Source organism: Canis lupus, chromosome 27 (genome assembly GCF_003254725.2).
Source record: "Canis lupus dingo isolate Sandy chromosome 27, ASM325472v2, whole genome shotgun sequence".
Classification (NCBI taxonomy): domain Eukaryota; kingdom Metazoa; phylum Chordata; class Mammalia; order Carnivora; family Canidae; genus Canis; species Canis lupus.
The window spans coordinates 33,840,639-33,862,382 of NC_064269.1; the positions used below are offsets into that span (position 1 = coordinate 33,840,639).

Sequence of the window (21,744 nt, forward strand, 5' to 3'; positions counted from 1 at the left end):
AGGGAGCCTGATGTGGGACTTGATCCCAGGACCCTGGGATCACAACCTAAGCCAAAGGCAGATGCTCAACCACTGAACCACCCAGGTGCCCCTGTGTTTAATACTTTTAAAAGATGTTTAAAGTTATCTATCTTGAAAAAAATTTCCATAACGCAGTTAATAAGATCACTGATTCAACCAATTTTGAGTAATTGGTAATGTGTATCAGATTCATTGCTCAATAGTTTCTTGTCTCAGGGTCACAATAATTCAAGAACCCAGATTCACATAAATATGTGGATTAAAATGGCAACAAGGGCAGCCTAAATGGCTCAGCGGTTTAGAGCCGCCTGCAGCCGGGGGTGTGATCCTGGAGACTCAGGATCGAGTCCGGCATCGGGCTCCCTGCAGGGAGCCTGCTTCTCCCTCTACCTGTGTCTTTGCCTCTATCTCATGAATAAATAAATAAAATCTTTAAAAATAAATAAATAAAATGGCAACAGTTTTTTTTTTTTTTCACTGCTTTATAGTGTCAGGGTAAATCAGAGGACAGTGTGCCCAGAATGCTGCTAAAAAAATGGTCTCGGTAATTTTTTCAGCTACTAATTGTGGAAACTTTGGAAGTATATTTCCTGCTGAGTCATATGACAGACTGAATGGGTAACCATTCCACTTGTGAATTTCTTTTACTCATCAAAGGATTTTTTTTTTCAGTGAACAAAGATGAAGTTTTGTTTGACCACTTATCAGTCTTATACTAACATTTTTATCACATGTAAATGAACCAGGCGTCTCAAAGGATTCACAGTTCTTTATCAACTTTCATCCAATTCCCATACTTAATTTTCAGTAGAGTCATCTCATCCAGTGCAATAAAAGTACTGTTTGTTTTACAGTTGTTGATTGCCTTAACAAAGTAAGCCAGCCGTCTTTATGAGTCAGTCTTAATCATTAAGGTGAACAAAGAATCAATTCACCTTATCTACATTTCTTTTCCTTTATGAAGAAAATGTCAATTCAATCCTGGCTTAGAAAACAGGTTATCACTTTCCTCAACCAAATGAATGTACTTCTAGATAACAGAGCAGGATTTTAAAGTCACTTCTGACTTTGGTGCAAATATGCCTTGAAAGGTAAGCATCCACACTACCAGATTTACTAAATTTTACTATCATATTGAACATAAGAAAATTCCAGAGGCTAATTTTTAAATTTATTTATTTGAGAGCAAGAGAGTGCAAGCACCCATGTGAGCAGGGGAGGGGGCTGGAACAGAGGGAGAAGGAGAGAGGGAATCCCCAGCAGACTCAGGTACCCAATATGGGATGCTACCTTGCCAAACCCCAAGATCACCACCCCTGCCAGGCTCAACTGGTTGAGCCACCCAGGCACCCCCAGAAGGTAATTTTTTAAGGTGAAGGCTCTATGTGAACCATGCTGGAAATGTCCAAAGCCTTCAAAATCTGGCCTCACCGGCACACATATACATGCATTTTTCTCTATGTAATTTCATGCTACCTAAAAATCTCACCTTATTTTGTAGAAGTTTTCTTCTACCCCAAATCCAAGTCTTCATCATTTAAAACTTTATAATAGAGTGCAAGAAAATTGCCAAATTGCTAACATCTATGCTTTTGTCCAATTCTAAGGTAAAGATTCAGATCCAGCTGAATTTACCCGTTATGTTTCTTTCTAAGCACATCAAAATGCATCACTAGAAAAATCTTCCGTAAAGATACTTAAAAATCAGCTTGTCCGCCTTTTTTGGGTCTTCAGCTTGTCCTAAATCTGTAGCACTGGGTGCTACAAGATCTTCTCATTTTCTAAGTATCACAGACTTCTAACCCATGGGAAACGGATTCCTAAGGGAACTTACAACCACCTCTTAAAATCTGCTGGTTGGTTTGTGCTTTTAGCGGCTATTGCTTCTAGAGTCCCCTCGCTTTTTAGTTTCAAAATTTGCATGGCCGCCTCTTTGACTTTGTTCAAGAGTCTGTGTTCATCAAGCAGGTACTGCCTGCGGGTGGGAGGAGGGTGTCTGCTGGAGCAAGATGGCTTTTGAGCTAGGCTTATTTGCATCCTGTCCGTCACAGACTGCCTATGCTCAAAGTGTACCTAAATACTACCTGCGCTCCGGGGTTCGCCGCTGCCCGCTCACCGCTCCTTAGCCACGGCTGGGAGGCGCTCTCACCCCGGTCACGCTCACCATCCGGCTCATCCCACCGCAGCTCTGACACGGCGGCGATTTCTGGACGTTCAGGGTTTCCATTACCGTTCGTATTTTCACTAAACTAGTGACACTTCCAGCGTCCCGTTCTTGGCTTCCAGTCCGTGTTCCTGGCTGAGCGCGCGGCTTTCGTTACGAATCACACGCGAAGGCAGAGAACGCGGGCGCCCGGGAAGCGGGACCGAGCGCCGCGCAGGCGCAGTCCCAGGAGGACGGCAAACCGGGTCGGGGGGGGGGGCGCGGGGGGAGGATTTTTTCGCAAAGTGGAAAAGTGGAAAAGCAAAAACAAAACACCGCTTCTGGAGGTGCTAAACTGCCTGGCTGTTTCTGTTTTTATTTCTGGCTTTTGTTCCTGAGGAACAGGCGCGGCCTTCGGGGCCTTGCGAAGGCTGCAGAATTCCTCCTCCCCGGGACCTGCCGCCAGCCAGCGCGGCGGCGAGTTCTATCGGCCGCGTTTGTTCTCGCCGCGGAGTTCGGATCTCCCGTATTTGTTGACAGCACGAATCCACCCCGATTGGGAGGGATGGAGCTTAGAGGGAGCGGGGGGAGGAAGGCACCACCACGCCAGAATTAAAAAAAAAAAAAAAAAAAAAACAACACTCCTCTCTTCTCGCGGCCGCCGCAAACATCGCGAGATCTGCCCGAGCGCCGAGCGGAACCTCCGAGGGCACGTCTGCGCATGCGCCTGACGAATTCCTTTTTAGCGCGAAAAAGTTTCGAAGCTTTCTGAGGCTTGGCCGTAAGCCGAATCTGCCCCTCCGCAAGGGTCCGAGGGATTCAAACACACAACACTACCTTCTTCCGAGACTTTGCAGCCACAGCTCTGCATGATTGCATGGGCGTCCCTTCTCCCCGTTTAATAGCCATTGGCCGTGAATTCTGTGTGAGACGAATTTTCAGCGAATCCACTACTCAAGCAGTTGGGGTGGGAGAGCCCATCAGGGTTTCAAAATGAGGGTGATGACTTTTCTGTATTTGGGAAGATGACTCGGGGACTTAGAGGAGTAAATCTGAGAGGGCCAAGATTTTTAATTTTTTTTTTTTAGAGGAGTCAATCTGAGAGGGCCAAGATTTAAATTTTTTACTTTATTTTTTTTTAGTGGAGACTAAGGGAGATTGTTGAACTAAGGTAATGCAGTGGGAAGATGGGAAAATTTGAGAATTTGAGAGGTAAATGAAGGCAGGAACTATACCCCCCACGAGGGAAAGGTGAGACTAGAAAGACCACTGTTGGCAGTGGAAAAAAGTTCCTTGAGATAGTGTGAACCTATGCTTGTTTGTAAAGGTAGAAATGATTAGGCCGTGATTTGTAAGGTGAAAATTGGGAAGTCCCTCCCTGAGTGGGACAAGGAGGATTCGAAAAGCCGGAGTCCTGAACAAGGGCTGAGGTTAGGGTTAGAAGGAACCGTTTAAGGTAACAGGGGTCAGGTATTTGGGAACTGGCTTGAGAGAACTGACTAATCTTACCTCTTTTGCAGGATACATGGGACACTTGCACAAGCTTTGGATTTTGTCCTGCAGCATCTGACTGGTACCATCCAGACACCGAAGCGCTGCCTGCCAGTAAGTCCCCTGGTTCCTCCCACCTCCCACCCACCCTGTCTATACCTCAGCCAGAATGAAGTGTGGATTTCATGGAGTGAAGCGGTGGAATTTAGTTACCAAGTCCGTTAGACATACCACTGGTGCATGACAAAAATACATACTTCTAGCTCTGGCTTCCCAGTTCTCTAGGTATTAGAGTCCCTCTTGATACTGGCAGCAATTTTATGCAGCTTAGCCACTATATTTTGAATGTATGTGTACTGCCCGGAGTACAAGGGACAGGAGGGATGGAGTACAAAATTTTACTAGACCACCAAAGCAGTGGTTTGTAGGTAGGTAATATAACTTCATCTGTAAGAAAATCTAAATATAGAAAGCCACAGGATTTAAGTTAAGCAGTGATGGACAAAGGATCCAGGTATTATATAATTATATATAATGAAATTACTTCAATAAAGACCTAGATATGGCAGTCCCCTATCAAGAAGTTCTCCCTTGGAGCACTTCATACTGAATTTTAGCAGCCTAAAATGCAGCCTAGTAGCTGGGCTCCATGTGTGCCATTTATGGGAAAATGTTCCCCCCCAAATTCATGGATCCAATAGAATTGGATTTCTGGGAGAAAGCCTGGGTGTCTTGTTTTAGGGAGTGGGATCATCCAGCTGTACGAGGGATGACATCTCAATATGGTGTCACAGAAAGTGTGTGGAATTGGGAATCAGACCTGCAGTTTGCCTCAGTTGGTTATGACAGTTATTCTGTGTGACTTACCTGAGCCTCAGTTTCCCTCTTTGTAGAATAAGGATGACAGTTCCTACCTCATAGGATGATTATAAAGATGAAATGAGGTAGTTTAGAAGGCTGCCTGAGTTACTACACAGAGCTTGATAATATAATTTATAATCAACAAATGAAAGTTTCTTCGTTGAGTATCCCACATTTATGCATGCCATCTGCCCCTCAAATATGGAAGCTCAATGTAGCATAGAGCCATCTCTATTTCAGAGAGGTTGTTTACCTTGCCTTCACATTAGAATAACCTGAGGAGGAACGTCTGCATGGCTCAGCGATTTGGCGTCTGCCTTCAGCCCAGGGTGTAATCCTGGAGTCCTGGGATCAAGTCCCACATTGGGCTCCCTGCATGGAGCCTGCTTCTCTTTCTCTGTGTCTCTCATGAATAAATAAATAAAATCTTAAAAAAAAAAAAAAAAAGAATAACCTGGGGAGGTTTAAAAAAAGGCCCAGGCTTCACCTTACATCAATTAAACCAGAATCTCTGGAAGTGGAGCCTGGGCATCAATGTTTTTTAAAGCTCTTCATTTTGCTGCTGAAGCTAGAACTACTGCTTTAAGAATTCCCTCTAGAAGGAGAAAGAAATTAGACCTGTGGTTTGAGATGATCAATCTGTATACCTATGTATTCGAAAATTTTTTAGAGGAATAAAGGCTAGTGCTTGAGATGGGCAGATGAATAGGGCATAGTGAACTATATTCAGGAAAAGAGACCACTATAATAAGAATGTGGTAAGCATCCTGATTTGGGAAAGGCAAGTGATGAGGTTGTTAATACAGTCCCCCGGAGTATATGGGCCTTGCTGTAGAGATGGAGGACTTTGAGCCTCCCAAGGTCATCCTTTGAGCTAGCACGGGCAATACCAATGATGATGTCTTTATTGCTTTACCTTGTGTGAATCTCTCTCTTTTTTTTTTAAGATTTTATTTATTTATTCATGAGAGACATAGTCAGAGACACAGGCAGAGGGAGAAGCAGGCTCCCTGCACGGAGCCCAATGTGGGACTCCATCCTGAGACTCCAAGATCATGCCCTGAGCCGAAGGCAGATGCTTAAGCGCTGAGCCACCCAGGTGTCCCTATCATGTGGTGAATCTTGAGCTGAAGTCCATAGTGGGGTGGAGGAAACTTTTACAACTGGCTCTGCTCCATTGGTTGGGGAGGGGCATCATGGTATCACTGAAGTGTATGTATATGGGTGTTCTTCTCTGGTGAGAAGGTGCTTGTGGGAAAGCATGTGCAGCAGGACATTGACACCGAAACCTATGAGAGTTGTTGTGGCTGCTCTGACTACACAAGTGGTTTTGTTGGTGCTAACACATAAGAAAAGTGAGATGCAAGCTTGTTTTTGTAACCTTTCAGTGAATGTGGAGAGTGACTTGAACAGAAGCAATGGTATGTCTGGGTCAGGCATTTGAGCTTCTAAGAGACAAGTGCCTTTCTAGTAGGACAACTCTAGTTTTTAGGGATATAAGTGATTCAGATGTTGAAACCACCATACTACCTCAGTCTTTGGATGCCTAGATCCAAATGTAGCAGTAATGGCCAGGGCTATCTTCTGCCACATAGGATAGCCTGTCCTTAACTGGGTCCCTTTTCTTGAGAAGCACATTAGTTTGTCTAGTCCCTTGAAAGAACATTGGGGAAATGACTACAAATTACTGGGTAGGGGGAAGACAAGGGAGACTGCAAAGATTATGAAGTGGGATATAGTAGAACATACATAAGTGAGTAGTGGAATCTGGAGATAGGAGGATAGGAGACTTGGGGTAAGGAGGGAAGTGTGTTGAAAGTTAGAAAAATCCCGGGGCGCCTGCGTGGCTGTTGGTTAAATGTCTGCCTTCGGCTCAGGTCATGATAGCAGACTTCTGGGATCAAGCCCCACATAGGGCTCTCTGCTCAGCAGGGAGCCTCCTTTTCCCTCTCCCTACTGCTCCCTCTGCTTGTACTTCTCTCTCTGTCAAATAAATAAATAAAACATTTAAAGAAATAGAAAAATCCCAAGTAGTGACAGTTTAGTTCAGCTGTTATAAAAATATGTTAAAATAGAAGTGCTGCCTGAGATTCTATGACAAGAAGTACCACAGACAGACCACTCTGTAGGACTTACACAATTTATAGGAAGGTAAGGTAAGAACTGATTAGGCTACTCTTGAACTCTCATATCAAGGGCATAAAAAGTCAAAATGAAGACTAGTAAAGGAGTTTCAAAGATTTTTTTTTTTTTTTAAGATTTTGTTAATTCATGAGAGACAGAGAGAGAGAGAGAGAGAGAGAGGCAGAGACACAAGCAGAGGGAAACCATCCTCCATGCAGGGAGCCTGACGTGGGTCTCGATTCCGGTACTCCGGTATCTTCAGCCCTGGGCTGAAGGCGGTGCTAAACCGCTGAGTCACCTGGGCTGCCCCAAAGAAGATATTTGAATGGAGTTATTGGGAGTGCTGTTAGACAAGTCAGGGAGAGAGAAGTGGCCACACTCTTTTCCTAAATGTAGGAGGCACAAACTGGAAGGAGGGGGAAAGCATTGACTTTAAGTCAGGTGGCAAATTGTGACTATTATGCAGGACTGGGTATTTTATTTTATTTTTAAAAGATTTTATTTATTTATTCATGAGAGAGATAGAGTCAGACACAGGCAGAGGGAGAGGCAGGCTCCCCACAGGGAGTCTGATACAGGACTCAGGACTCCATCCTGAACCCCGGGATCATACCCTGAGCCGAAGGCAGCCGCTCAACTACTGAGCCACCCAGGCGTCCCAAGACTGGGTAACTAACTAACTTACTTACTTTTAGTTACTAACTTTTCTTAACTAAAGGTGACCAGAAAAAGGAATGGGACTACCCAAGTTTATATTCAGGATGGGAAAAGAACCAACCCCTACAGAGTGTTTTCACTGTGACAGTGGAAAATAAAAATTAAATTGCCTTAAGTTAGTCCCCAAAGTCAAGTTTGTTCAATGTGCTGGAACATTATTATTGAGCATCTACTTTGTTTTTTTTAATCTTAGAGGTGTAAGGATGAACTGGATGACATTCTTCCCTATAAGAATTTATGAGTACAATGCAACGTAATATATACAACAGAAGTTATATGTGTGAGAATTAAAGAAGTACTGTAGTAAAAAGGAAGATATAAGTAACTAATTTCAGAGAGGTTGGGAGTAAAAGGACATAGAACCGCATGCAAGATGAAATCCAGCAGGGTTTGAGAGAGGAATAGATGTTCCCCAGGTGGGCAGGGCAGAGGATACCATGTGTCCTGGAAACAGCATAGTGTATGTGTGGGAGAGCCGTGAGCAGAGTGAAGGGTGTGCATAACCAGGTGTGTGATTAAAATAGAGGTGCACTGGAGGCCACAGGTATTATGAGTTTAGAGTAGGAATGTTGATGGGTTCGCCCATGGAGAGTTAATGGAATTGTAAAAACACATGCATACATACTGAGATGCCAGTCATTTCCTCTAACAATCATTTCCTCCCTCTTCTCGCCCTGCCCTTTCATAAAATTTGCCAACTAGAGAGTGCTGAGAGGGCAGTATGGGAACGCCTCTCCATCCTGCTACTTACAACTGATTGGATCCAGCTGTATACCTGACTTAGGCTGAGTCAGACTGCCTCCTAAGAATACAGACCACAACATTGAGAGACAGGGGTCATGTATTTGACCCCACCTTTACTGAAATATGATTGACCAATAAAAATTTTATATATTTAAGGAATACAGTGTGGTGTTTTGATACGCATATACATTGTGAGATTATTACCATCATTAAGCTAATTAGTATATCCATATCACATAGTTAATATTTGTGTGCATGTGTGGTAAGAACATCTGAAATCTATCTTAGCAAATTTCAAATATACAATACATTATTGTTAACTAAAGTCACCATGCTGTATATTAGGTCTTCAGAACTTTGTTACCTTGTAATTCAAAGTCTGTACCCTTTGACCAGAATCTCCCTATTTTCCCCAACCTCCAGCCCCAGTAACTACTGTTTTAGTCACTTACTATGAACGTGACTTGTCTAGATACCACATATAAGTGAGATCATGCAGTATTTGTCTGTCTGGCTTATTTCCCTTAGTATAATATCTTCCAGGTTCATCCATGTTGTCACAAACGGCAGGATTTCCTTCTTTTTAAAGGCTGAATAATATTTCTCTCTGTGTATCCTATTTCATTTATCGATTCATCTGTTGACACTTAGACTCCGTATCTTGGCTACTGTGAATGATGCTTCAGTGGACATGGAATGCAGATATCTCTTCAAGATATGGTTTTATTTCCTTTAGAGATATTCTCAGAAATGGGATTGCTGCATCATACGGTAGTTCTGTTTTTAAGTGAGATTGACTTCTGGGACGCCTGGATGGCTCAGTGGTTGAGCACCTGCCTTTGGCTCAGGGTGTGATTTTGGATTGTAGGATCAAGTCCTACCTCGGGCTCCCCTTGTGGAGCCTGCTTCTCCCTCTGCCTATATCTCTGCCTCTCTCTCTATGTCTCTCATGAATACATAAATAAAATCTTAAAAAAAGAGAGATTGGCTTACTTTGATAGGAGCATTGAACTTGTAAGGTCAGGTATGTTTCAAAGCCAACTTGGCCTGTTGGGACCAGCTTTTGGGGGCCAGTAATGCAGTGTCAAGTTGGATGAGCTGATATCAAAAGAGAAGCAGGTGAATGTAGCTGATGAAGAGGGAATAGGAGACAATAGGCATTGTAGCCTTGTAGATAAAGAGGGAGAGTCAGTGGCTGCCTTGGCTCTGACAGCTTTCCGGTCCCTTATTTCAGTCCCATCTTAGGTCCGTATTCCTGTTCTTAAGTTTTGTACAGTTCTGAGTCTTTATAATCTTCTTCCACCTATTTACTGTCCCCAGCCTCCCAGACAGCACTGTAAGTGGCTAGTTGTGTTCTCCCCTTCCTTTTTTTTTTTTGAAGATTTTATTTATTTATTCATGAGAATACACAGGGAGGAGAGAGAGAGAGAGAGAGAGAAAGAGAGAGAGAGAGAGAGGCAGACACAGGCAGAGGGAGAAGCAGGCTACATGCAGAGAGCCCGACGTGGGACTCAATCCCAGGACTCCAGGATCACGCCCTGGGCTGTAGGCAGTGCTAAACCGCTGAACCACCGGGGCTGCCCTGTTCTCCCCTTCCTAATGTCTTGGCCTCATGAAACCATTATGACATACCTTCCACATAAAGAACACACATACATAAGAGGGACATTTATTTAACTTATTATAACTCTGCTATGCCAAGAAAGAGTAAGTATCTTTTTTTTCCTGGAGTTTTCATCTATGTATTAGTTATCTACTGCTACATAACAAGGTTCTTTCATACTGGGACTCCTGGGTGGGGTGGCTCAGTCAGTTGAGTGTCTGCCTTCAGCTTGGGTCATGATCCTGGGACCGAGCTCTGATCCCTGCATTGGGCTCTGCTCAGCAGGGAATCCGCTGCTCCCTCTCCCACTGCCCCTCCTCTCCCTCCTGTGTGTGAGCCCTCTCTCTCTCTCAAATAAAAAAGTAAAATCTTAAAAAAGCACACACAAAATACCCTAAAACTTACTAACTTAAAACAACAATAAACATTATTTCATAATTTCTGTGGATCAGGAATTTGGGAGGAGCTTAGCTGGACAATTCTGGCTTGGGGTCTGGCACATAGTTGCAGTCCCAATGTTAACAAGGACTGCAGTCACCTGACTAGGGCTAGAGGATCTGCTGCCATGGCGACTCAGCTGGTTGCTCCTTGGTGCTGGTTGGTAAGAGGCCTGTTTTCCATATGTGAGCCCCTTCATGAGATGGGTTGAATGTCCTTCTGACGTGGTGGCTGGCTTCCGCCAGAATGAGTAATCCAAGATGTTAGAGAGTCAGGCAGAAACTATCCTTATTATGATCTGGCTTCAGAAGTTACAATAGAATCCTTTCTGCCACATTCTCATCACTGGAAATAGGCTACTAAATGAGCCCCATCTACCAGGAGGGTGGTATTAGATATCACCCTTTGAAGGGAGGCATATCAAAGAATTTGTGGATATATTTTAAAACCACCACCACCACCACACACACGTACAACCTATCACAATTGTTAGGTTACAGGAAAAAAAAAAAACCAAAGTGTCTAATTCAGTTTCAAATATAGTTCAATTTCATTATTTAAACAATCCTTTAAAAAAATAATTCTTTTAAGTTGCATAAGTGTCCTTTGAATAAAAATGTTGCATGTTTCATAATACCTCCTAAGGAGGTCCTGCATCTTCTCCAAAGATAACATCCATTTGTATGGAGGGTGGAGAGGGATAATGTACACATCCGTGCAGAATTGGTGAGAGAGATCGTATCACCTGGTTTCATTCTGGACCTAGAGTATATACTGGCAGTTTTCTGGCAAGATACCCTTTATGGGCCTGATCTCTGGGGAACTTGCTGGCCTGCAGTTGATGAATTCATGGCCCATTTTTGGCTTTAGGCAAATCTCCCAGGGAGTATTGGGTACTTCCTCTTGTGGACTCAGCTTCCCCTTGGCCACTGCTATGGAGTCACCTCAGCCGGCCATGGCAGCCCCCCAGCCATGATGGTTAGTTCAGCATCCATGCTTCAAAGGAACAGAAACAGCTTAGGATAGTTGACTGCTCTCTCTCTGTCTGACTACACTGTTAGAGACTTGCCATTGGCCCAAACAGCCATGGAAAGTGCAGAGAGTGAGACATGAGGGGCCTGGGCTTTCTCTCTCTCTCTCTCTCCTCCCTGTGTATTCTCATTCCAAAAGAGTACCAAAGGTAGAGATCCTCCCAACATGGAAGTAGCTCATTGGTATGCAGAATAAGGGCCCCTTAGTGATGTCCATGTCCCAATCCCTGAAACCTGTGAATATGTTACCTTATAAAAATAAAAGGAACTTTGTATATATGATTAAGTTAAGGACCTCGAGAGGGAAGATCACCTGATTTTCTGGGTGGGCCCATTCTAATGACATGGGTCCTTGAAAGAATCTTTCCAGTCTGAGGCCAGAGTCCAAGGCAGATGTGACTGTGGAATAATGGTTAGAGAGATACAAAGTTGTTGGTTTTATTTTATTTTATTTTATTTTATTTTATTTTATTTTATTTTATTTTATTTTATTTTATTCATTCATTCATTCATTCATTCATTCATTCATTCATGATAGAGGGAGAGACAGAGACACAGGAGGAGGGAGAAGCAGGCTCCATGCCAGGAGCCCAACGTGAGACTCGATCCCGGGACTCCAGGATCACGCCCTGGGCCAAAGGCAGGCGCCAAACCGCTGAGCCACCCAGGGATCCCCAAAGTTGTTGGTTTTACAGATGGAGTAAGGGGGCTGCGAGCCAAGGAATGTGAGTGGCTGGAAAAGGCAAGGAAAGGTTCTCTCTGTAGCTTCCAGAAAGAAATGCAGCCCTACCATCACCATGATTTTAGCCCAGTCAGATTTTTAACCTACAGAACTGTAAGATGATACATCTGTTTGTTTTAAACCACTAAGCTTATGGTAATTTGTTACAGCCACAGTAGAAAATGAATACACTCCAATCCAACTTTAGCTTTGAAAGAGGTCGAGCCTACTTTCCTGACAGCTTTAGTCTCCTTTATCTTTCTTTCTCACTACACTGTGCTGGAAAGCGACAGACTCCATGTGGCGTGTCCCTTGTTCTACTGTAGAGCAGTATTTATTACTTTTTCATTCAGCTGACAAAATTTAAAGATGAGTACAATAAACAATCATATGCTCTTCACCTATATTCACCAATTGTTAATGTTTTGCCATATTTACTTGTCCTTTCTGTATATGTACATACATCAATTTTCTTGTTTTGAACCGTTTGAGGGTAACTTGCATTTGTCTTGACACTTTATCCTGAATACATCAGCATTTCCTAACAATAAGAAAATTCTCCCATAAACCACAATTCCTTTCTCACACGTAATATAAATAACAATTCTGTGATATCATCTAATATCCATTTCACAATACACATTTCCCCAGTTGTCCCAACAATGTTTTATATCTGCATTATATCCATTCTTCCTCCCTCCCCAGTCAGCATCTCAGTAAATCCTATGTTGTGGTCTTTAGTCTCTTTGAATCTGTAACAGCATGCCCTGCAAATATCATACCTTTGTAATTTTTATTTCATGACATTGACTTATTATTTAATTATTATTATTTTTTTTAGACAGAGTATGCAAGTGGTGGGGTGGGGGATAGAGGGGAGAGGGAGAGACAATATAAGCATGGAGCCTGACACAAGGCTTGATCTCACGACCCTGAGATCATCACCTAAGCCAAAATCAGGAGTCAGACACTTAACTGACTGAGCCACTCAGATGGCCCATGACATTGACTTTTTGATAAATCCACACAAGTCCCCTTGTAGAATATTCTATAGTCTCAGTTTGGCTGATTATTTCCTCATAATGTCTTATAACTTGTTTTCTAACTCCTGCCCTTTTTATAAAACTGGACATTATGAATAGAGGTTTAATTACACTCAGGTTAAACATTTTTAGGAAGAATACTTGATTATTAATGTTGGGTAGGTCACATTACTTCATGTTAGGCACATAATTTGAGGTTGTCTCACTTTTAGTGATGCTAAATTTGGTCACCTAATTAAGATGGTGACTCCTCCCTTCCAGTCTCACCTTGGAAAAGGATACATTTCCTTTTGCAGTTTGTAAATAATCTACAAACAACCTGTTTTCAACAGCTTTTCATTTGATAGTTTGAATATCCATTTTAGTCCTTGCCTAAGTAGGTTATTTCATTGGGGGCTGCAGAAATGGTGCTCTGGCTATTATACTCTGCATTCATTAGCTGACATTCTTCTGTAAAAAGAGCTTTCTTTTAAGAAAACTATTTTAATGAATCTCTTGGTAGATAATTGGATAGTGGTTTGCTTTCAATTCTGTTTAAAGCAATCAGAAAACTCATGATTTTAAAAGGATTTGTTGCTCAATTATTGGGGCTAGCCACTAATATCTCAAGAGCATCTCCAATAATTCCAGTTGTTCCTTCCATTCCCAGGAGCTTTTTAAATTCAGGTAGGTTACCACTGTAGGATTTGAGGTAAAGGTGGAAGAGAGTTCATCATTCTATGGTAAAATGGAAGGAAAACTAGTAGGTGGGAACCAAGAATCAGTATGACATCTTGACTGCACAGGTTTTCAGGAAGATCAGCTTTAGAAAGTGTACTTGTGGAAGTTGAGGATCCAGAAATTGTTCCAATAAAACTAACTGCATGCTCTGGGACCCCTTGAAAAGTTTTTTGTCTGCCCCAGCCTGAAGACCTCTCTAGAGTACCAAACACTCTAAGCAAATTCTCCTATGTTTGGTTGATGACAAGTAAAGGCATAAATAAAGGAATTTCAAGAATGACTTTCAAAAGAACAGCCTGGATTTCCAGGCTTTTGTCTTGCTGCACACTCCTGTTTTGAATTTCAGAAGCTGAATATATTAATTCCTTCTTTCTTTCCATTTCCATTGTAACTTGAAACAGTGCCACACTCCCTGTTTCCAAGGCAAATAGATTCCCAGGCAAAGGAGAAAAAAATCCTATAAATCATTTTCAAAATATTACCCCTAAAAAAAATATATTACCCCAATTACAAGTACTGTGGAGTTTTAGGAGTTCGGGTGGAAGACACTGTCCTTTTATTTTCTTCCAGATGACCAGGAATAAGTTTGGTGATTACAAATTTAAGATTTTTAGGCAGAATTATATTACACCACATGTTTTATAAACATCCTTAATAATATTCTGGATTATGATTCCTTGAAAAATTATGATTATTTTATCATTCAGCTATGATGTACACATACAGTCATCCTAAAAGGAATGAATAATTTGGTCTTTTTTTTTTTTTTATCTCAAGTAATTTGAAGCAACTTTTTTTATTTCTCCTGTCAGAGGCTCTTCATAGTGAATCACATTACATTACATCAACAAGTTATTTTAGTCCAATCCATTATTCACAAAGCAGAATAGCATAGTATAGTGTGCCCGCTCTGGAGTCAGATTAAATAGTTCCAAAGCCTTATTCCCACACTAAGTAGCTGTAGCTGTGTAGTTCGGAGCATATTCCTGTCCTCTGGAAGCCTCAGTCTCATCTATAAAACAGGAGAGTTCATACTAGTACCTCTGGTTTGATAGGAAGACTAAATGACATGTGCTGAACACCTAGGACATGTTACATACTGGCTGTTTGTGTTGTTGTTATTATTACTGGCTAAGAAAGGGGAGATGATATCGAAGTCACCATCCTGCTGGCTCTCTAAGGATTTCTTCAAACACCTATCCTGCTTTCCTGATAAATGAACTTTCTGAAAGGAGCAAGTGTCAGAATTAGCAGAGTTGAAATTCTCTGAATCTTACATAGAAAAACTGGAATTAACCTGACTCTTCTCCTAAAGTAAAAGAAATAAATATGTCCTCAGCTGTGAATGTTGAGACAGGAAGGAACTTCGATTTCTTGAAATCATACTCCAGCTCCCTTGTGCACCTCTTTTTTTTTTTTTTAAAGATTTTATTTATTTATTCATGAGAGATACTGAGAGAGAGAGGCAGAGACACAGGCAGAGAGAGAAGCAGGCTCCATGCAGGAAGCCCGATGTGGGAGTTAATCCTGGGACCCCAGGATCAAGCCCTGGGCCAAAGGCAGGCGCTAAACTGCCAAGCCACCCAAGGATCCCCCTCTTTTTTTTTTTATAACAGAGTTTGCATTCCTGCACATTGAAAGTATATCTGCCCCCCCCCCCCCCCAAATAAATATTTAGAATTGCCATGGTAAGGACTCTGAATTAGAAACAATCAATTCCGGATGCCTGAGTGGCTCATTTGGTTAAGCATCTGCCTTGGGCTCAGGTAATGAGTGGCAGGATGGAACCTCACATCCCCCATATCGTCCTCCCTGCTCAGTGGAGAATCTGCTTCTCTCTCTGCCCCTCACCCCACCCCACTTGTGTTCTCTTCCTCAATCTCTGTCTCTCTCAAATAAATAAATAAAATCTTTTAAAAAATCAATTTTATGCCAGCCTAATTACACAAACATTACAAACATTACACATCCTCATTTGAGGCAGTCCAAATTTTATCCAAAGGACGGATCTTAAACTAATCAAATTTATTTTTATTTAAAATAATTGGGATCCCTGGGTGGCTCACCTGCCTTCAGCCTAGGGCGTGATCCTGGAGTTCTGGGATCTAGTCCCACTTCAGGCACCCTGCTTAGAACCTGGTTCTCCTTCTGCTGTGTCTCTGTCTCTCTCTCTCTCTCTCTCTGTCTCTCATGGATAAATAAAATCTTTAAAAAAATAAATAATTCAGCAACTCACGTTAAAAAATATTGGTCCTTTCTCCCATAACATTGTAAAGTATTCGCAAACTGTTCCTTGCATCAACAGCCAGGTGTGGTTCTGAAGTATCTCCCAATTAAGACTGTTGGGACTTGGATGAATGACTTCATAAAAATCAGAAGCCCCAACATAAGGAGAAGTAGATTCCTGTGTCCTTCCACTCTACTTTGGGATAGCACTCCACAGTCATTCTGTGAAGCTGGCATTTTCATTTAGTTGCGCCTAAATAGATTTTTAGGGAAAGGAGCAGTGGAATATGGAGGGAGTGACCATCACAGTGTCCATACTAATTGCCAGAATCCTTTTAAGATTTAGGGTCAGCAACAATTCAGTAAGGAAAGGGCCCATTAGGTAAATTTGGCTCTGAAAATGCTAATTGAAAGTCCTCCTCAGCAATTCAATCCTCTTCCCCTCTCCTTTTCTTTAGTAAGCAGGGTCCCATGGTGACCGCTTCTGAAAGAAATCATCCCCTTTTGCAGTTACCTAGCACCATGGCAACAGGGACGTCAGCAAAGCCGGATAGACCCTGCACAAAACAGCCTCTACCAGGCTCCCTCCCTGCCTCTCTAATTCAGCCCTGCCCGAGGCCTAGGAATGAGGCTAAGGACCTCTTGACATACACACTCAAAAAATCCTGTGTGTTTCTATATTTTGTTTTGATTTGTTTTGTCTATAAGCATAGATATATGGACATAATAGTAAATTATCTTACAAGCATTTCTCCCCCCCCAAAAAAAACATGGAGCATATCTAAGGGGTGGGTGGGTAGTAGGATAAGCATAGGATGGTCTTTGGGTTTAATAAAATGTAAAAGTTATATTTAAAAGGAAGCAATAAGTTGATAGTAGGGGAAGTCCGAGCCCTAAATATGTGGACTGACTTATATTTAGACACAAGACATCAGAGAAATATTTTAAAAATATTTTTATTTACCTGAGAGTGAAATAGACAAAAGTCTTTAATGAAGACGGAAGGGGTTGTAATGCTGTCCTTGGTGCTGAACACTCTTGTCTCCGACGTGCTAAGGGGGCTCCAGAGGGAAGTAGGGGAACACCTTGTCATGTTAGGGTATTGATAAGAAAGAAAGAAAGAAAGGCTGGGCAGAAAGTATCATTTCCCTCCCTACCAAGCAACTCTGAATGTCCAGAATAAAATGTTCAGATGAAAAATAAAACAAAAAAGAAAGTGGAGAAGGCTGAAGGTTTGGGTTGAATTTTCTCCTTTTCATATGGAGATTTTTGGTCAGAGCCAATCAGGTCACAGATTTCTGCTGCTTTGCTCCTGAAAGGAAAAGTGGGGGAAGGGAGGTAGAAGATGGCCCCATTCTCCCCTTGAGCCACATGATCCATTTCCCATGTGACACATTCCAGAGCCTTGGAAAGGAGAAGGGAGGGGCACCAAGAGAGTGGGGCTGGGGGCGGGAAGATGGTTTAACAGTCAACCCAGCACAGCGTCATCTTGTCTTCCTACCAGGAAGCAGGCTATGAGCCAAGGGGAAGGCAGAGGACAGAAATGAACGTGCTCCCAAGCTTTCCTGGTGATGTTTGGTATTCTCCAAACTCCTATGCGAGGGCTATTCCTGACCGAGAAGACCCAAGGAGACCATCTCTGAAATCAAGTCCAGATGAAGGTATGTGCTAGGGATCCCGTGGTATCGCGGCTGAAATTTGGCTTATAGGACATAATACCTTCTTTTTTTTCCAGGCAGTTTGTGGAGATTTTGTCCTGGCTTAGATTTGGTTGGGGGGCTTTAGATTTGTTACAGGTCTAGAAAAGATGCCTAGATAGTTCTGTAAAATGAGATTCATCAAAGTAAGTGCCTGTTGAAGAAAATTTGATGGAAAATTGTGTATAGTGATAATTAATAAAATAAAGCACTAATTGATGAAAATGATTTTTTACTTTAAGTCCTGGAAAGAGGAAAAAATAATATTACTGAAATCAACTACGTTTTGTTGTTCACTGCAATAAAATCTTGTTTCTTCCCTTTCCAGTTGCTTATTCTCTGCCCATATTCCCAGAGGTTATTGGCAATGGTTTAGAGAGCCTGAGTGGGCAGGCGTGCTGTTTCTTTGTGCTGTGCAATTGTCTCCTTCTGATGTTCCTGATACCAGGAGAGCTTATCATTATTTCCAGCTCTGGTTTGGGATAGTAGAGTGCCATTGACTTCCAAATCTTTCAGAATAGCTATCAAGAAGTCTCCCAGGAAGTTCTCAAAGGAATCTTCCAAAGTTACAGGCTAAAATAATCTTCCCTGTACTCAGATCTTGGTACCTTTGACCATTTCTACTCAGCACAAAGAGGGGAGTTAGCAAATTTAAATATTATTTCATCTTTAACAAATGCTTACGAAGTTCTTGCTGTGTGCAAGAAGACATCATTATAAAGCACAAATAATCAGTCATTTAATCCTTATAATAGCCCAGTGGGGGAGACATTAGTGCCCACATTTTGGTAATGAAGAAACTAAAGGCCAGAGAAGTTAGGGAACATTCCCAGCATCACACAGCTAGCAAATAGTAGAAACAGGATTTGAACCAAGAAATTTGACCCCAGAGTCCATGATTTTAACTACTAACCTATGCTTCTTTTCTGCTTGTGTTATTTCAAATGATGTCAGCAGTTGATTTCGTTACACATTTTGTTCAGTCGACGTTACTAGAAGATCAAATCAGCTTGCCTGGCTAAAACAGATCTCCAAAAAAAAAAAAAAAAAAAAAAAGATCTCCAGTGGAATCTATATTTAATCTTAAGTTATCTCAGTAATCACCTTCCCGATACCATTACCACCATCACCCCGTACCCCCCGCAAATAACCCAGTAAATAATTGCCTGTTCTTCTCTTCCCTTTGTGCTGTATAGATATCTGGTAGTAAAATACTGTGTTACTATGGTGACCAAATGATGTCCAAAGGCAAAAAAGAAATCTAGAATTACATCATGGTTGATTTTTTTAAATCAAACTTAACATTCTTTCATCTTCTGAATCTAGTAATAAGACTAGCCTAAACATTCTACCTTTAAAAAAATCCTTACTTGATTTTCAAAATACAATAGATTAAAAACTTCTAAAAATGATGAATATAAACTATGGTATCAGATGGACTAGATTTATTGCTTTAAAATAATGTTACCATACTTCAAGGGAATAGATTACTCTCTTTGCAAATTATTTTAGATTTTTAAGGGCAAAAGAGGAGGAAATTTTTTTTTCTTAACTTCTAGAGATTTCTGAAATATAAAGATTCCTTCTTTTTGGTCTGTGTAGTTTCCCTTCTGGTTCTTGACAAAATGATGACCGATCTCATTCTTATATGCTGTGGGAAAACTAAGGGGAGTTACTAGGTCAGAGATACAAGGAGGAAGAAAAGGGATAGAAATCTAAAATTTGTGAAATTCTTTATTAATATTTCCCTTCAGGGTTTCACTCAAGAATATTTTGAAAGTGATTGTGTCCCCTACAATACTGAACTTCATATTAAAACCTTGTCCCTGTTGAAATCTATGTTTCCCTGGGACAAGTACCACTTTTATGCTACTATAGTCATCTGAAGTGAGCTGCTTGAGCAAAGGGACCATATCTTCCATTGTTGGGTTTCTAGATTTATTTTTTTTTAAGATTTTATTTATTTATTCATGAGAGACACACAGAGAGAGAGAGAGAGGCAAAGACACAGGCAGAGGGAGAAGAAGCAGGCTCCATGCAGGGAGCCTGACGTGGGACTTGATCCTGGGTCTCCAGGATCACGCCCTGGGCTGAAGGCAGTGCTAAACTGCTGAGCCACCCAGGCTGCCCATTGTTGGGTTTCTAGCACTTAGCACAAGGCCTGGTTTATGATAAGCTCACAATATCCATTTGTGAAAGCTCTGAAAGCGTTCTGCTGGAGCCAGTTTAGGGACCCATACCTAAATTGTTCTGCATGTGCTCATAGGGAAGACAGGGAGGACAGTGAAGAGGTAAATGTGTAATGGGAGAGACCTTGGCAACAGCCAAAATTATGTCTGAAATTTGTGTATGCTAGTCAGACTGACCCTGGAGCAGAAGCACACTAGAGTTCAAGAAGTATCTATAAATTCTTTCCTGGGGATTACAGATCCATCCCCCTGACTTTTTATTTATCTTTAGAATGAAGTTCTTCTGGTATTTTTGTTTATATCTAGATATACAGGCACCTTCAGAGTCTCATTTTCCTCTGGTGTTTGCCTGGCAACATCTCCCAACACTGAAATAGTTCACCTTGGGTGAGACTGAATGTGATGAGAAGGTCAGTTCCTGCCCCTGGCAGGCCTCTCCTAATCAGCTGTGGTTCGCAGTCCTCAGAATACTGAACTGAGAGCTCACCAGACTATAGGACTCCTCCCCAGAAAACCCTGGGATCGTTAGTGTCAGAGTAGACTGGAACCAGGCTGCCTTTCCCAGACCATGGCAGTTAGGACTTGAGTGCAAAAGATTGTCTCAAGATATCTTGAAAGGTTACTTAGAATTTGAATTCAAGTTAGCAGGCTAATTAGGATAAAAATAGTCATCTTTATGGGAGCTCCTGATAGAAGGCATGGGGGTCATGAGTTCAAGCCCCATGTTGGGTGTAGAGTTTATGTTAAAAAATGATAATATTCACAAACATAGCCTATTTCTTTTGCTCACATCTAATTAGATCATTAAGGAGAGAAGGAATAGGGTTTGTAGATAAGGTGTAGGTCCTTGAGTCCTATTCACTCATCCTCCTTACCTTCACTTACCTGCTGAGTGAGTTGTGCAAAAGAAACAGCCCTTTGGGAAGCCCAGTACACCCAGGCATGTGCTGCCTGCCTACCACACTGCCTTTCAGTTATAGTAACTTGCCTGCTGTTGGTAAACACTGCTGAACGAGTTAGGCCCTGCCAGCCCAACGACTGGATCATTTCCTAGCATATATGTATGTAGGGAAGGGGAAGGAATAGACAGGAGAACCTGAGTGTGGACACAATTTCTGCTTTTTTTTTTTTTTTTAAGATTTTATTTATTTATTCATGAGAGACACAGAGAAAGAGAGAGGCAGAGACACAGGCAGAGGGAGAAGCAGGCTCCATGCAGGGAGCCTGATGTGGGACTTGATACCAGATCTCCAGGATCACACCATGGACCAAAGGCAGGCGCTAAACCGCTGAGCCACCCAGGGATTCCCCAGAACTTCTGCTCTATGAACCAAGGCAAAAAATGGCATGAGCTGAGATGTGGTCTTTCCAAGAGGACAGTTTCAAAAGTAAAAGAGGGGTACCATAATGAATATATTTTTCTGTCTATGAAATCATTTTACCTTAGCTAAACTTTTAAAGCAATCATCTTATGGAGCCTCTCATTCAGCATACTTTCCTAGGCACTGGATTTCGTTGTGGGTAATCCTGATAGAGACTCTGTCATATAGGTTTCTTAGCCCCAGTTTTTGATCAGGAAACAAGCTCAGAGAAGTGAACAACCTGCCCAAAGTCCCCAGTAGCAGATAGAGCCAGGATCTGAATTCTTTGCTCTTTCAGCTATATCACAAGTAAAGTTCTTTCCTCTGCATTCTTTAAATATATGTTTTTAGATAGTAGGTTAATATAAATACAGCTCTAGAAAATTTGGGAAATACAGAAGGGTAATGATAATGAAAATCCATGTTAAAACTTTGTTATATTTCTTTCTCAGTCTTTCTCAGTACATACAGTGATAACGAAAGTAAACATTTGTTGGGCACTGGCATTGTTTCAGACATAGTTCTTAGCTCCTTTTTTTGTTATCTGTTTTATTCTCACAACAAATCAGTGGGGTGGGTAACATTATTATCCTGCTTTTATTGCCAAAGACAAA

The 21,744-nt window shown here is 41.8% G+C and overlaps 1 protein-coding gene across 2 annotated transcripts in view; it reads left to right on the forward strand.

Moving 5' to 3' along the window:
* The first annotated feature begins 685 nt into the window (after positions 1-685).
* Positions 686-21,744, forward strand: part of GPR19 (G protein-coupled receptor 19) — a 42,593-nt gene continuing 21,534 nt past the window's right edge. For both annotated transcript variants that reach the window (XM_025455132.3, XM_025455133.3), the window contains exons 1-3: positions 686-3,089; positions 3,685-3,769; positions 17,388-17,544. In XM_025455132.3, the coding sequence (XP_025310917.1) occupies positions 17,539-17,544 (6 nt within the window). In that variant the 5' untranslated portion in view covers positions 686-3,089; positions 3,685-3,769; positions 17,388-17,538. The remainder of the gene's footprint in view (positions 3,090-3,684; positions 3,770-17,387; positions 17,545-21,744) is intronic.